Source organism: Quercus lobata, chromosome 4, assembly GCF_001633185.2.
Source record: "Quercus lobata isolate SW786 chromosome 4, ValleyOak3.0 Primary Assembly, whole genome shotgun sequence".
NCBI lineage: Eukaryota > Viridiplantae > Streptophyta > Magnoliopsida > Fagales > Fagaceae > Quercus > Quercus lobata.
In genome coordinates, this window is record NC_044907.1 from 61,491,340 (window position 1) to 61,509,145 (window position 17,806).

The following is a 17,806-nucleotide window of genomic DNA, read 5'->3' on the forward strand; positions in this document are numbered from 1 at the left end:
GAGAGTGATATTTGACATTTCACTTTAATGAACAAGCCTTTGGCTTTTTGAATAAACATTTTCTTTAATATAAAGTCGCTTACTCTTTTTCCTAGTCAAATACTAGAATGTGCGACAGGTTTTTGCAGCTCAATATCTCTTTTCTTTTGGAGATTTACATTTGGTGAGCTCTTTTTAGCAAAAACAAAAATAAATAATGGGAAGATATATAGATACAAGTCTATGCATGTCTCAAGATCAACATAACCATTCACTAATCATTCATGACAAGTTTGAAGATCTATTTATAACAATCACATAAATTTCAAGATTTTTCCCATAGTGATATGAGTGCATGAAAACAAGCAATACTCGAAAATGCACAAAGCCATTAGCACAAAGGTACAAGGCAAAACAAATTTTGAGACAAAAACTCAACAAAGTCAATCAAGCTTTTTGATTTTCTAATTTTTATGTGATTTTTGGATTTTTGACACTAGAAACAAAAAGATTGATAAAACAAAATTAAAAATATGCACAAGTAGACATGCAGACAACCGACAGCAAAAACAACAAGTAAACAAACAAACATCGTCACAAAGCATAGGAAGTATTAATGCATGGACATGTTGTAATGCTTATGCATGAGTACCCTTTTTCACCCACACGTCACTTGCGTTTGGGGTGATTTCCTTATAGGATTGGGTACGGGAGTTAGGGCTTTCAAACTTCCGTGAGAAGCTTTCCAAACAGTTGGTGAATGCACCAATTATCTTCATCACGTTCATCATTCTTGGATCACCATTCTAATCTCTAGATTGATCACTTGCCTAATTTCTTCTATCATTTCTAGGTCCTCCTGACCTTTGAGGAGTTGCACTATTCTTTGCTCTCAGCTTTTGGCAATTTGGTCGAGTATGCCATTGAAGTCCGCAATAATGACACACATAAGTTGCTCTAGGACCTCTTTGTGGTCGTGGGCATGACTTGGCACGAGATTCAGACCTGCCCACAGATTGATTACGGGGATTCAGCATCCGTTGGTTCACCACATTCTTCTTCTCCTCCACCTTGAGCTTCTCATCAGTAAGGTCAGCTACAACTGGATCTTTAGCCTTTACAAACTTCACTTCTTTAGTGACATTTTCAGATGAATTATTTCCTCCGGTATATCCCAATCCGGATTTGTCTGAAAAGCTCTTTTGAGATGAGATAACATCATCAAGCTTCTTGGTGGTGACCCTCTCTATTTTAGCATTTGCTTGCACAACCTCATTCTCAAGAAATCTCACTTTTATGTAAACTTCGAACAGCTCACCATTCAGTGTTTCTATCTCACATTTGGCCTCCCTATATCGAATTAGGAGACTTTTGTAGTCCTCCTCTGCCTTCTTCATTTTTCTCACAGCAGCCTTGGCCACCCTTGTGTACTCACCCGACTTCTCCAAGAGTGAGTTATAATTCTCTTGAAGATTTGCTGTGCTTTCATCTTCTTCAGCATCTGATTCTTCAACAATTCCTAGTGATTCATCATCACTATGTTCTCTAAGGTCTCGTACAAGCAGATTCAACTCATCTGAAGACTCAACATGAGTAATAGTCATAAAAGCTGAATAGTTCCCCTCGCCATCACAGCTTTCTTCTGATTCTGAGTCAGATGAATCCGAGTCACTCAATGTCGTGGCATACACTTTGCCTTTCGATTTCAAATAATTTGGACATTCCTTCTTAAAGTGTCCATGTTCGTTACATTTGAAGCAAGTGACACCTTGTGTAGGTTGGGATTCTTTTTCATCTTTCTTTTTAAATTCCCTTTTCTCCCTTCCAGAATTTTGGAATTTTTTTTTATCATCAAATTTGCCATTATTTTTGAATTTCAAGAACTTTCTAAAATTTTTGACAAGGTATGCAACATCTTTGTCAACCACATCTTCTCCCGATGAGTCTTGATCTTCCACCTTCTCATTAATGGTCTTTAGAGCAAGAGATTTACTCTTCCGTTGATTGGGCAGCGACATCTCATAAGTCTGCAGAGAACCAACCAGCTCCTGTACTTTGATGTCATCAAGGTCCTTGCTCTCTTCAATCGCCGTTACTTTAGCACGAAAACTTTCCGGCAATGATCGAAGGATCTTCCTTACAATTTTTGAATCCTCCGTTTTCTCCCCCAAGTTGAACTTGCTGACAACTACCTCATTTAGCTTCCTATAGAAAGAGTCAAAAGACTCATCCTCACTCATTTTGAGCTCCTCAAACCAAGTGGTCAGCATTTGCAACTTGGTGTCTTTCACTTTCTTCGTGCCTTCATAGGTGGTTTCCAAAATCTCCCATACTTCTTTGGCAACAGTAATATGAGAAACCCTGTGAAATTCATCTGGAGACACACCACAGAAAATAGCATTGAGTGCTTTACTGTTAGCATTAGATGCAGCAAGTGCTGCCTTATCCCATGTGGATTTGACTGCCTCAGGTCTGGTCCAACCAATCTCAACAGCATCCCAAACAGATTCATCAATAGAACACAGAAAAGCTCTCATGCGAACCTTCCAAAAAGCATAATTATTACCATCAAAATATGGAGGTGCATTTAGGGATTGAGACCGATCCATCTCAAAAGGGAGTCAAGGATCACACAATGATAATGAAACCAATAATAGTGTACCCGCTCTGATACCAATTGAAAGTTAAAAAACGTGTATAAACACCCTTGAACGTTTAGACCTCCAAATTACAACTTAACCAATTCAAGCAATATGTCAAACAACAAGTGTGCGGAAACTTAACATAAACTATAATATGGAATTGGTTAAAAACTATCTAAGCCAAAACAAAACACAATCCACAGCAGATAATAGAAGGCAAAGATAGAGAGGAAGGAAGATGCAAACACAAAGACAACACGCGATGTGTTATTGAAGAGGAAATCAAAGCCCTCGGCGTAAAACCTCTCCGCCGCCCTCCAAGCGGTAAACAATCCACTAGAAAATACAGTTGGGATACATGGACAACAATAGACCCTCCAAGCCTAATCTACCCAATGCACCTAAGCCCTCCAAGTTTCTTGCTCCAACGAGGTTGCGCTGAACCTTTTTCTTTTCTAGCTTCCCGGATTCCGCTACTAGACCGTAGCATCAACCAGTGAAGATTGGTTCCTTCCTAACTGCTTCCCAGAAATCCAAACAGCTCTCTCACAGTAATGATAATGGTGAGAATCAGGTTTGGTATAATGCTTCTCAAGGATTTGACAATGGAGAGGAAGAGAGTTGAGGAATTTGAAGAGAATATAATGTATAGATTGTGGGTGAATCAATTTTGTTTTTCTTTAGGGTTTCTCTCTCAAAATTCTCTCTGGAAGCTCTCTCACAATCGTGAGTAAAAGGGGTATTTATACTGGAGTGAGAGAGGAATGTGAAACGTCAGGTTTTTACAAAAAAGGGGTGGCTCGCGGCTTGACTAAGTTGCGAGATCCAGTCGCGAGATAACCGATGGCCAGTTGTCCTGTTTTGTCCTGTAGTGCTCCAGCTTGCATGACTGTTCACCTTCCAGCATGCTTGGCACGTGTGCTGCGTCTGGCGGCTTGCAGCCGCGAGTCACCCGCGAGTCCCAGCCACGAGTCTCTGTTTTCTTGCACACTCTTGAGCAATCTTCACTCTATCTCACTCACTACCCTTACATCAAACCCACCTAAATATAGGGTTACTAAATGCTGAATTACAAGCAAATTTGGCACGGAATAAAGCCAATTAGATGGTTGAATAAATTCAACCTTACATATATATATATATATATATATATATCAATAAACTTAAATGTAAAAAGGTTTACAAAAACCAAAAAAACATGAATAGTGAGATATCTCCTATACCATACATTAAAATCTCCTCACTACATCCCTTAAAACTATTTAACTCTCCCCCTATCAACTTGTAAGAGACCAGGAAAACTAGGGAGCTCTCAAAAAAGGAGTTAGGCATCAACATCTTCCCTTTTCAGGATTATGTGTGGAGTTGCCACTTGTTTATTTATTTATTTTTATAAAAAAATAAAAGAAAAAATACAATACACAATTCACATGTCCAAAATACCTCAAATTTCATTAATTGATTATACAAATACAATTTGGTAGAATATCTTTACAAGGCATTGGTCCTACATACAATCTATGTAAAAAATACAAAACTCTGGTCTTAGATACAATCTACCAAAACAAAATAAAGCACTAGTTCTACCAACCTAAAATTCTAAGGTTTGGGGGCTAGGTTACAAAATGGGAAGGTGTTAAACACCCATCCTGCCCAGACAGAGTCTGGTCTTCTAGACTTTAAATGACCATTAAATACCCATATTTAGAATGTCAAATGATGTTCAACAAATACCATGTCAAATCCTAGACCTAGGGTTACCTTCTATTTAAGAACCTTAGATCTATCATTTTATTTTATGTAGAAAAAGTTTAATGAGAATGCTTGGTGAAAATTTTAGATTTGGATTTTTGTGAAAGAAAAAGAATGAGTTTTTAATAAAAATTCAGATCTAGTTTGAATTCTTTAAATGTGGGAGAAAAATAGATTTTTATTTTGAAAACACCATTTTTTTTTTTTTTGAAAAATGTAGATTTGGTTTTTATTCAAAAAAGGGTCAAATTTTTATTTGGAAAAATGCAGATCAGATTTTTTTATTATTAAAAAACAGACTAGATAGTAAACAAAATACAAATCAGATTTTTATAAACAAAACACATATCATATTTTATAAATAAAATACAGATCAGATTTTAGTTTGAAAAAGAAACAAGGGCAAAAATGCATCTGATTTTAGTTTTGAAAAACATGGAGAAAAATTGCAGATTTGAAATCTTAAGAAAAGATTCAACCCTAGATCTAGGCATGTTCATCAATTAATTGTGTGAAAATTTTTGAAAGTAAAAGAAAACATGTAATAACATATGACAAACATGGTTATCTAAACACAAAAAATAACATCACATTCATGGAAAATAAAGCATAGATGAAAGCATGTTCTTGGAATTAAAATAAAAACAAAATCATGCTATGGAAACAAAGTTAGAATCATACCTGCATGAATGTAGTCCACTAGCAGAGTACCATCCTAGAGCTCAAAGAGAATGAATTTCTAAGGATTTAAGTGAAGCCACTTAACAAAAAAGAGATTCCTAAAGCAAATCTTGCAAGGGGAGAGAGAAGTCAGAAAAAAGGTCATGATTTCTGATTTTAGTTCCCTATTTATGGAGGTTTGGTGCTTAAAAAATAAGCTGGATTGGATCAGATACAATTTAGGTCGAATTCTTATCCCAAAAAATTTGAAATGGATGTGTTTTATCTTGATCAGAATGTTTCTAGGCCGGGCCTTGAAACTGTGCCAAGCCTAGTTCCCAACTTTGGTTTGATCTGGACTCTTTTTTAAGGATTTTCTGAGTCGGGAATTGCACCTGAACGTATTTTTAACTCGTGTTCTAAAATAAATCCCTTTTATTTTGATAATCAAGTCCTTAAAACAATAATTATCTGATAGATAAATTTTCTAAAAAGACTTAATTATCAACAATTCCCTTGTTATCTGATTATCCATTTTATTCCTATGCAACAAGCTTCTTTATGATAAAAACCAACAACCAATCACACAATAATTTAATTAATTTTAATTGTTTAACCAATTAGAATTAATTTCAATTAATCACACGTAATCGACTTCACCCCTATACAATGCATGTAGACCATTAATCTTCTGATATCTTTCAATCTGACGGTTCGATTTGGGAATTGGGCATACTGTCACGATCGTTGGAATCTCAAGATCATTTCTATGATATGCAATGAATGATTTAATTCATGTAATGCAACTATGATTTTTGGGTATTTGAAATGGTCATTTTAGTCATTTTCCAGAACTAAATTATGGGTGCAAAATCAAGTGTCTACACAACTGGGTCACCTACTCTCAAACTACTTCCCCTTTTTGTGACGATGGACAAAGGTGGATAACTGTGAGGTAGTCATATTGTCATCAGAAGAATCAGAAGCATCATCATCATCTCCACTACTAGAAGAGGCATCTAGAGAGTCACACTCCGGAAAAGGTACAAAGCCACCAAGTCTTGACTGATAGGGTGCAATGCGTCCTATCTAGGTGTTCATCTAACACATTTCATTAGTGAGACAATCTTGACGATCACCATGAGAGGCCTGAGTCTTTTTGATGTCTCCAATGTCACCACGTACAAGCTGAAATTGATCAAGAATTGCAACAAGTGTGTCCTTTACTTTAGAAGAAAAAGAAGGTGGAGTAGATGAAGAAGAAGGTTGAGAGGGGTAGACAGCATCCTCTGCAGCTCTGAACTCTCTCCTCCCATTGGGCAGGTGTAGCATCATCACAAGGTCTCTTGGTCTTAGTGACTATTTGTAAGGAACTCCGCACAAGAGATTCCTTCTCAATGACACTCATGACATAGAGTGAGAGGAAGAAGGGATAGAGACATGAGCATGAAGCAAAATGCGAGTGATAAAAGAAGGGAAAATGAGTTTATCATGACTCGTAGTGTCATGAAACATATCTGGAATAGATAGACTCATGTGGGAAGGAAAGTCCATAGATAGACCCTCCATCAAAGAATAAAGAAACTGAGCACGAACCTCGATGATGGTGTTATAGTGAGAGTGAGGAGTGAGGATGAATGTCATCATCATGTTAAAGAATCTAGGGTCTCTAGCAAAATCACAAATCACCATACTAAGTATGCTTCCCCATGAAGATGGAAACTCACAAAATGAGAAGCTAGTGCATCTTGAGAAAGATATCTTAGCACTGAAGATTCAAGATAGTCTGGGTTACCTACCCTTGGAAAATGGAGTACTTTGGAGGTACGCTTCAAAGTAACAATGATACATGTACCACGTACTAGAGTAGTTAAACAAGGTATAGATTTATCAATAGTGTGTATGTTGAAGTAAAACTCCTGTATAAACACATTGGGATAGGTAATTGGTCGTTCACATAGGAACTCCCATCCAAGTGATCTAAATGATTTGGGTACCATGGTGAATAGCTTGTCTAGAGAAGTTCTCCACGACTTCCTTTTGGCAATCCGAATTATGGTGAAGCAAATTCTTATTTCTATTATTTAAGAGCTTTGTAACGCAATTGACATTTCCTGATGTTGCCAATGAAAATGTCTAGAATTCAAATCCCCTCTCCTCTAAAAATCTCATTTCTATTTGGGAAAAAAAAAAAAAAAATCTCATTTAGAAACTTTTTTTTTTTGTTAGGTAAAATTGCTTATTAAAATCACGATTTTAAAAATTGGATCAATTAAAGAATTGAAAAAAGTAGTGGTTTTTGGTTTTTTGGTCCAATCAATAATGTCATAAATAATTAACTGATAATTTTAAAATTATAAAAATAAATAACTATCTCAATATATTAAGAGGACATATTTTTACCTTTAAATCAACAAAAAACATCTTATTGGACAAAAATGAATAAACCTCAAATTGAAATGAATGAAAAATTATGATACTAAACTTTAGAAAGAAGAAAATATAATATTATTACTATTTAGTTAATAATTAATATATAATAATTAATATATAATAATTATTTATAGTTATATACGCACTTGCATGAAATTAATTTATAGGACCATTTATTAAATTTATGCTCGTGTTTGTGTTTTTTATTTATGGAATGCTAAATTATTTGTTTTGTTTTGTTTTTGTTTTTTGTTTTTGTTTTTTTAAGAGAATGAAAATGCAAATATTTTAACTAATTGTGTTGCATGGCCAACAACGTGGCACTGGCACATAAACAAAATGAAATCTAGCACTCCCATTAATATCCCTACATATCCCCACATTTTTCATCCCCTTTAGGCCTTTATAGTTTACACCGTTTTGTTGAAGGAATCAGATTAAATGGAAAAGGATATATAGATTAAAAGGAAAATTGAGAAAAAAGTTAATAAGATTGAAGAACCTTGAGCAAGGCTCAGGTCAAGAAACCTTGGTACAGACCCAAGGAGAGGACAGCTGCCAAAGCAACGAAGGGCTCTTTATGGAAAAAGCAACGTCAAAGCTTCAAGGATGGAAAATGAAAACTTTAGCACAGGTAGATAGAGCTACCCTTATCACATCAGTGGCAAATTCAATCCTTTCATACCAAGCAATCTCTTTACTCCTACCAAAACAAGTGTGTTCCAAGTTAAATGCTCTTAATCGAAATTTTTGGTGGGGTAAGAAAGAAAATAATAAATCAAGATGTTGCCTTAAGAGTTGGGAATCCATTTGCACACCCAAAACCTAAAGTATGGGAGGTTTGGGCATTAAAAAGATTGAAGATATGAATAAAGATTTAGTGGCAAAGATGTCCTGGGAAATTGTTAAAAATGCTGATAAATTGTGGGTGAAAGTTTTCCAAAAGAAATATGTGATTTTTTTTTTTTTTTTTCATGAAGATCCTTATGCCAAAATCTGCATCATGGTCTTGTCAAAGCATTTTTGGTTGTAGAGATGTATTGAAAAATGGGCTTTGGCATAGAATTAGCAATGGCTTAAATACCTAGATTTTTGAAGACCCTTTGTCACGCCCCAAACCCCAAAGGGTCCAAAACATGAGAAAGACGTCTCAAAGTACCTGTAGATTTTTTTTTTTTTCATTTTTGACAATCCAATCCACCAAAAATTATATCAAGTACCAACATCAAGAATTATTATAATAATTCCATTGAATATACTCTTAAAGTAAGTCAGAGCTCTAAGCAATAATTACAAGGACCATTGGCCACAAAAGAATAGAGGTTTGAATAAATAATTACATAACATCAGCTTGTCCCATCAGTGGGAATAAAGTCACAATTACTATAATATACAAAAAAATGAGTCAAGCCTATTCTAAGATGTACATCATTTAATATCTTCATTACAAAAGTTCAGCCTCCATCAGTAGTTAGTCTAACTACTATTAGACACCAAAAAGCTGTCTCAAAAGATTGTTGCCTACTCTGAAAAGTTTATAAAATAATGGGATGAGACAGAGCCTAGTAAGTAGCATAATTAATGGGGGTGGGAGAAATGCAAGTTTCATCTTCAATAATAATAATATGACAAGAATGATTAAATAATGAAACACAAAGTTTCTCAAAGTAAATACCTTGAAACTATATACTATAATCTGTGAGCACCAACAATATAATTTTCAAAGTTATAATATCTAATATAAGGTAAATTATCACAAATATACCACACTACCACATAGACCAATCAAGGGATCCACCCATTCACAATTGGCATGATATTGTCATTTTTGGTATGTAGACTCTTGGCCCCATGGACAGCAGCCTCACCCATACCCTCAAGGTTTTTCTCTCCCCCCATGGGCAGCAGAGAGAGGGCGTCAAATAGGACCTCTATTGCATGTGGTCTCTTGGCCCCGTGGGCAGCAGCCTCACCCACACATAATCAACGAACCTCTTCCCCCAATGGGCAGTAAAGAAGAACGCGTTATCCAAAGTGAAAGGGCACTGACCTGGATTTGATTCCATTGTCACAAAAACTATGGAAACCAAATTGGGTGATCACCGAGAAATCACACATGGCATGATGTTAAAACCACATAAGCTCACAGGTTATGTTATTTTGAAACACATATTTCATATCCAAGTAGTTTTAGAAAAACCTTAAATAATCTAACTTCTACAAAGTTTGTAAGGTTTTCATCTTTATTCTTGTTAAGAGATTTTCTATCAATTTCCCAAATAATACAAGACAAGATAAGCATTTTTAAATTTTTCAATATACCATAAAATCAATGATTTTCTTATCAAAGATAAAATAAAAGATGCTTATTTTTTCCATATCTACAATTCATGCATTTCCCCAAATGCAATACCAAACATGATTCATTTTCATATATAATAATATATAATAGGGTCACAACACAACACTTTTAAGAAAACATATATCCATATATAATTTTCGAAAATGTGTTTGACCCAAAAACAACATTTATGAATCATGGTTATTTTCCTAAAATCCCATTAAAAAGCTACTTACCTTGCAACCCGCAAAAAGTCTAATTCTCCAAACTACAAAGGGGATTAGCTAAAACCTCAATAATATCAATTAAACCTAACACAATAAGCATAAAACTTAAAATTGTATCTAGTTACAATTCAGGAATTGCCAAATAGGCACTTAATTAGGCAAGCCTAGTATTTAACTTCATCAATAATAATATATTCTACTTCCAAAGTTTCTTAACAAATTGATTCACAAGGCATAAACTCCAATTTATAAAGTTAACCGATTTAATATCATCTCCAACATTATAACTAGCTTCTATAAGATTTACGCAATATCATCAAGAGACCCATGTAAGCAAAATCATAATATCCTCCAAGACAAGAAATTTAGAACTTCAACTAACTCCAAATAAACCCAATGGCAATGAAAAAAAATTAGATTTACTAACCATCACATGTTATAATTCAAAACCCCTAAATTTTCCACCATGCATAAACCTTAAGTAGTCATCATTAGCACAAACCATATACCCACTCATCAAATAATTCCACCAATACAAAATCCATATATACAAACACAAAAATATCACTTCCAATGCTCATAAATCACATGAGTATCATTATTAAAACTTAGATAAAAATAACCTCAAGCAAAAGTGTAAAACCCACCAAAAAGATTAGAAATTTTTACCTCAAAGAAAGATGTGAAGGTGCTTATAGGTTCACAACAATTTTCCGGTGATCTTGCCAAAAAAATGATGGTGGAGATGTTGATTTGGAGTGGGTACTGTAGGAGAGGATGAGGGAGTATGAGAGAAATGTTTGTGTTGTGTCGAGAGAAAATGAAAAAAGAAGTGAAGTAAGTGAGTCGGCCAAAAGAATAAAGAGATGAGTGAAAATGAGTGGTGGGTAGTGGGGTTAGGTGAAGCACGTGGGAACCCAAAAAAAATCTAATCTTACACCCTTTTTTATTTATTTTTTATTTTTTTTAAACTGACTGGGACGTTACACCCTTGGGTCCCTAATGAACTAAACTTTATTATACCTCAATTGAGGATTGGAGCCTCTAGTGAAGACCATCTAGTTGCTGACCTCATAGACCAAGATACAAGGTAGTGGAATAAAGGGAAATTGGCATATTTGTTTGACCAAGCAACAATGAACAATATTCTAAACATCCACCTCACCCAACAATTTCAACATAACTAGGAGTTTTGGAGCTTGAATGCAAATGAGGAATACTCAATTAAATCGGCTTATGCTGCATTGAGGATCACAAACTCAGCCAACCACCCCAACTTACAAAACAAAAACTAGAAGAATTGTTGGAAATTGAAAATTAATGTCAAGCTCAAAAACCTCCTTTGGAAAATAGTTTGGAACATCCTACTTACTTGTTCAGTCCTCAATAACAAGTTTGTTTTCTCCTCTGTTAATTGTTATTTGTGCAACAATGTAGTTGAGTCTATAGAGCATCTTTTTATTTAATGTGATTGGGCTGCCCAAATTTGGCTAACGTCACATTGGCCAATTAATTTGAATAGGTTAAATAACCTCTCAATTTCAGATTGGATGAAAGTGATTTTGTACCCTGAATACTTGCTGGGGCTAAACAGTGTAGAATCTAGAAATTTCCAGCTATTTGCTGCAATTGTCTGTGACCACTTGTGGAGGATCATAAACAAAACAAGATTAGAGGAAGTTAAAAGCAACTATATGGAGATTGCGAAACAATTATTGAGATCTTTGGAAGAGCACAAATAAGTCGAGAGAGAACTAATTAAGAAACCATCTAAAGACCCAAAATGGTATCCTCCACCCACAGATTGGATTAATTTGAATTTTGATGTAGCTATCAAAGAAGGATATAGCTTTGTGGATTGTGGTTGTGGTGAGCAAAGACCATAAAGGGATTCTTATTGAGGCATGGATTGAGTAAATTAGTCCAAGAAGTTCTATTCGTCGTGAAGCTGAGGCAACTTAGTTTGCTATCCATAGAGTAGTAGCTAAGGGATTCAACATAATAATTATAGAAGGAGATGCATGGAATGTGATAGAGCCTTTGCAAAATTCAAGCTTATCCACTCACTGGAGCAATAAAGCTATAGTTGAAGATATTCTTAATTTAGCCAAATCTTTTGTAAATGTAAATTTCTCTTTTGTATATAGAGAAAGCAACGTGTTCGACCATCTTTGGGAATACATTATTTAGTTAAAACTGATTTTTTTTTGCTGAAAGTACTGTAAATAAAGGCAAAAGTTAGCTGAAATAGTACAGTAGGACCCATAAATAATACCAAAGAGTGTAGTGAAACCTATGAATAATAACAAAAATAAGTTGAATAGTAATAAAATAGATTAAATAGTAAAAAGAAGCCGACTTTAATATCTAATTCAAAGACAACCGTACACTCTTAGTGCGATTGTAAATAAAGGCAAAAGTTAGCTGAAATAGTACAGTAGGACCCATAAATAATACCAAAGAGTGTAGTGAAACCTATGAATAATAACAAAAATAAGTTGAATAGTAATAAAATAGATTAAATAGTAAAAAAAGCCGACTTTAATATCTAATTCAAAGACAACCGTACACTCTTAGTGCGATGGTCACTCCATAAGTATAAGTATTTGTGGGATGTGGGAGGATAAGGATCGGGATTCAAGTTTTCAGGAAAGAACTTTACGTACATTTACACATAGATTAAAGTTTTCAGGAAAGAACTTTACGTACGTTTACACATAGATTAACCCCCCCCCCCCCCCCCCCCCCCCAAAGTTCAGGTTAGGATCGCAAAAACGGCGTAGTGGGGTAGGTGAATCCATTTCATAACTGGTCGATCTGGTCCGGTTCCCGGTTTTGCTGATCTAACCGGCGTAGGCAATGAGTGTTTAAATCATTTGAATTGATCCTTAGAAGTCCCAACTGCCCTAACCGGTTTTACAGAAAACCCATCCCCCCTCCCAAAAACCCTCTTTTCTCTCTCTCTACTCCTCTTCTCTCCCATCATCATCATCATCATCATCATCAACTCATGATCAAACACTACGATTCTTCACTCTTCCAAAATCACGCACATAACAAACCCATGTAAGTTCTTTCCTTCTCTCACTCTCTCTCTAATATTTTTGTTTAGTTATTTCATTTCTATTTTTCTATATTCTAAAAAAGCTAAACTTTTTTTTTTTTTTTTTGGGTTTCTAAGGTTCACAATCTTTTGATTAATAACCAAAGAAAAGACTTTGAGAATAGCATCAATGAGCTTGGATTCACTAGAACCCTCGCCAATTTCACAAACTAAGCAAGACCCAGCATGGAAACATTGTCAACTTTTTGTTAAGAAAAATGCCAATGGGGTCAAAGAAGAGCTTAAGAAGTGTACATATTGTGGCAAGTTTTTTAAGGGCGGTGGGATACATAGGATCAAAGAACATCTCGCCGGTCGCAAAGGGAATGGCCCCACTTGCGACCAAGTCCCCTCCGAAGTTCGCTTTTTGATGAAACAGGTGTTGAATGCTAGGAATTCGGGTGCTAAGAAAAACAAGACTCAAATCATTATCTCAACAACTCCTAGTGTTGATCATACGCCTCTTAAGTTGATTGAAGCACCCAATTTGGGTTGTTCTGGTGGAGGAGTAGGCAATGAGTCTGTTGATGGGGCGTTTCTTGGGTCGATTAGTGCACCCAATTTGGATTTGTTGGCAAATCAAGAAGAAGATGTTGCTACAAGTAATGTGAGTGTAGATGGGAGGAAGAGGAGGAGAGATTTGAATGCTTCTGTACTTGATCCTAGTGCCAGTGCTAATAGTAATGGTGGCATTGACTTTAGCAGCCCGTCCCTGGTTCCTTGTGAAATAGACAATGTGTTTGCTAATCATGCACGAAGCAAATCCGGTGGAACACCCAATTCCAAGTTGTTAGTGAATCATGATGAAGAAGAAGAAGAAGAAGAAATTGGGATAGGCGGTACAAGCATGGATAGAAAGAAGAGGTTTAGAGGTGAAAATTCTTTAGTTGCTATGGATGCTGGTATTGTTAATAATGACATTGAACTGGAAAGGAAAAAGAATCAAGAAATTCAGATGGCTATAGGGCGGTTTTTATATGAAATTGGGGCATCCCTGGATGCAGTGAAGGACTCGGTTTATTTTCAGCCCATGATTGATGCGATTGTCTCTGGGGGAACAGGGGTGGTACCGCCTTCCTACCATGATCTACGGGGTTGGATATTGAAGAGTGCAGTTGAAGAAGTGAAGCATGATGTTCAGCAGTATATGGGAACATGGAGGAGAACGGGTTGTTCTATTTTGGTGAACCGAAGGTACTCACAAAAGGGTAAAACGTTTCTGACTTTTACAGTGTATTGTCCTGAAAGAACATTGTTTCTGAAATCTGTGGATGCATCTGCTATCATTTATTCACCAGATGCTTTATATGAATTGCTTAAACAAGTGGTGGAAGAAGTTGGAGTTGAGCATGTTCTGCAAGTGATTACTGATAACACAGAAAAATTGATTGTTGCTGGAAAAAGGTTGATGGATACATTTCCTACCCTATATTGGGTTCCCTGTGTGGCTCATTGTATAAATCTGATCCTTGAGGATTTTGGGAAACTTGAGTGGATTAATTCAATAATTGAACAGGCTAGATCTATTACAAGGTTTGTCTACAAGCATAGTATGGTTTTAAATATGATGAAGAAATTTACTTTTGGCAATGACATTGTAAAACCCGGACTCACACCCATTGCAACAAACTTTATGACATTGAAACAAATGGCTGAACTTAAACTTTGTCTGCAATCTATGGTTACTTCCCAAGAGTGGATGGACTGTCCATTTTCAAAACAACCGGGGGGGCTGACAATGCTACATACAGTAACTAATCGTTCGTTTTGGTCTTCATGCATCTTGATTAGCCGTTTGACAAGTCCACTCTTGCGAGTTTTGAGAATTGTTGGTAGTGAGAAGAGGGCTGCAATGGGATACATTTATGCTGGAATGTACCGGGCAAAAGAAGCAATTAAGAGAGAACTTGTTGAGAGACGGGATTATATGGCCTACTGGAATATCATAGCTCACAGGTGGGAACAACAACGGCATCCTCCTCTTCATGCTGCTGGTTTCTACCTTAACCCCAAGTTTTTCTATAGTCTCAAAGGGTGTGTTCATAATGGGATCATGTCTGCGATGTTTGACTGCATAGAGAGATTGGTGCCTGATACTAAAGTCCAGGATAAAATCATCAAAGAGATAAACTCATACAAGAATGCTGTTGGGGATTTGGGGAGGAATTTGGCAATTAGAAGTAGAGACACTCTGCTGCCTGGTGAGGTCTTCTTCTTCCTCTTTTATTTATTTATTTATTTTTTTAAATTTATAATTTTTTTATAGATTTGCATGTTATTTCTGATTTATTGATTTACTTATAAGATCATTATTTGCACATGACTAGTTTTAGTTCAATGGATGTCCAAGAAACCTTACATCATACTTAGGTTATACATATAGCAAGCATGCTGGGTTGGCATGTGGGGAGCATTTTTAACCATTAAGAAACCAAATATGGGAAAAAATCTTAACAAAGATGACTAATTCATTGTTATTTTGTCATATACTTATGTTTAAATAGTAAGAAAATTCTCCAGACGTTTGTCTAGTGAGTTTGGAAAGATTTTTGGTTTTTTTTGACCCATTTGGTGTGTCCCATCATCCAATGGGTCACATGCCTTTCTGCAAATGTTATGCATGTTGTTTTGAGGTGATGATTGCATCTTCTTGTCTTAATTTGTTTGATCTATTTAGTTTCCCTGTGCATTTCACATGCAGCTGATTTGTTTTATTTTTATTTTTATTTTTAATTTTCTATTTGCCTAAAGTTGAATGGTGGTCTACGTATGGAGGAGGTTGCCCAAACTTGGCACGTTTGGCAGTCCGTATTCTTAGTCAAACTTGCAGTTCTATCAGTTATAAGCAAAGTCAAATTTCTTTTGAACATATATATGAAACAAGGAATTGCCTAGAGCGTCAGCGGTTTAGTGATCTTTTCTTTGTTCAGTGCAACTTGCGTCTGAGACAAATGTAAGTAGAAACCAGTTAATCTTATTTTTATTTGTAGATGCTAATTTATAATTGGAGGGAACAGAGATATTTCTCTTTTGCTAACTGTTTTCTTGTAGGGTTCATAAGAACAAAGAACAGGATTATATGGATCCAATATCATTTGACTGCATGAGTCTTGTTGAAGATTGGGTAATGGAAAAGGAAGTATGCTTTGAGGACTGTGGGAGTTCAGATTGGGTGTCACTTAATCCACCCACCACTAACACGATGCAGTTAGGAGCCTTAGTTGATGATGATGCCGAAGACTTGGGCACAGGTACTTCATCTCTTTTGGATTTTGAAAAATGACTGTAAAAGCTTCTTTTCTTAAGTGGAAGATATTGTTAATGTTCAGGGTTTGATGATAACGAGATCTTTGATGGATCAAAGTAGATGAAGATAGAAATGTTCAACAATCAATTAAGCTAGTAGGAGGACATCCAACAGGCTTCTTATCTATCTGGTGGTGTTCTGCATTGACACATATTTACCATTTTGACTATGATCAGATGGAGAAAGGTATTGTTAGAAAATTGTGTATAATTAATAATGTCATTTAGAATGAAGGTTAAATGTTGTGTCATCTATGCTCTGTTTGGTAACTGAGTAAATGCATGAACATAAAAAAGAAATGAAAAATTGGACTCAATAGCATTCACATGGTTCAATGTTGGCAATTCTGCTTCATTAGTTTGAGTTGGTGTTTGATTTGGGTATTTTACTTTCATTTTTGCTCTTATGTAGTTAACAAATTGAGCATATTTATACCCCTCCTAGCCCCATTCTACCCCACCCCTGCTCTTTTTTTCCCCAAATCCTGAGGAAAAAAAGCTAAGAGATGGATGGATGTTTTTTGCACATAAGATTTTGAATATTAGGCTATATCACTAATGCCTATGATACTCTTACATATGGGATGAATTTTCTCATTTTTCATTCTTTAATGAATGTATTATTTATTTATCTTATTAACTTTTGCACATAAGATGAAATGATTGGGTTGGGTTTTTTGCAGAAGTGATTTAGTGGCCAAGGTGAGCTTGGATTAAGGACAAAAGAAAAGGTGTAAGAGAAAACTTAGGCTAAAATACACTTTTTCACCCCTTAAGCTTGGGGTTGTTTTTAAATTGGTCTCTCAAGTTCCAAATTTTGCATTTTGTACCCCTAACTATTAATTTGATTTCAAAATGCTTCTTTTAAGCTTTGTCACATTTTGGCCATTAATTATCTAATAAATGACAGTGTTTAGGTTTTTTCCCCAGATTTAATCAAATTTTGGAAACAAAAAAATACAAAATAAACACCAGCATGTGCCAGAGGCTAGCAAAACAACGTAGCATCCATTCTTGATGACCCATAAGTTGGTAAGACGATGTTGCACTAACCTCTCCTTGTCAAAATGGCCGTTCTGTTAAGCTTCATCGCATTTTAGCCGTTAACTAGCTCTGGTTTTTTTTTTTTTTTTTTTTGGGGGAAAATAAAACCAGCACGTGCCAGAGGCTGGCAAAACAACATTGCATAGCCCATAAGCTGGTAAAATGACATCACACTAAACCCCCCCCCCCCCCCTTTCTTTCGTTTTATTTCCTTATTTTCTCCATTTTTCTCAAATTTGATTAACCAAACCATTGACTATTATTGAACCTATTAGGGATTTCCCCCAAATCCAATTGACCTTTTTTAAACAACATTGAC

The 17,806-nt window shown here is 35.7% G+C and overlaps 1 protein-coding gene across 3 annotated transcripts; it reads left to right on the forward strand.

Moving 5' to 3' along the window:
• Positions 1 to 12,794: 12,794 nt before the first annotated feature.
• On the forward strand, positions 12,795 to 17,307 carry LOC115986795. Of its 3 annotated transcripts, XR_004090883.1 has the most exons (6): positions 12,797 to 13,100; positions 13,216 to 15,338; positions 15,889 to 16,090; positions 16,189 to 16,388; positions 16,467 to 16,630; positions 17,127 to 17,307. XR_004090883.1 is itself a non-coding variant. In XM_031110105.1 (5 exons), exons 2-5 carry the CDS (start codon positions 13,268 to 13,270, stop codon positions 16,502 to 16,504), a joined length of 2,511 nt encoding a protein of 836 aa, XP_030965965.1. In that variant the 5' UTR covers positions 12,797 to 13,100; positions 13,216 to 13,267; the 3' UTR covers positions 16,505 to 16,788. The 3 variants fall into 3 exon arrangements, 1 of the variants encoding a protein (XP_030965965.1); XM_031110105.1 differs by lacking the exon at positions 17,127 to 17,307 and having other exon boundaries at positions 16,467 to 16,788; XR_004090884.1 differs by lacking the exons at positions 16,467 to 16,630; positions 17,127 to 17,307 and having other exon boundaries at positions 12,795 to 13,100; positions 13,216 to 15,343; positions 16,189 to 16,281.
• Positions 17,308 to 17,806: the final 499 nt, after the last annotated feature.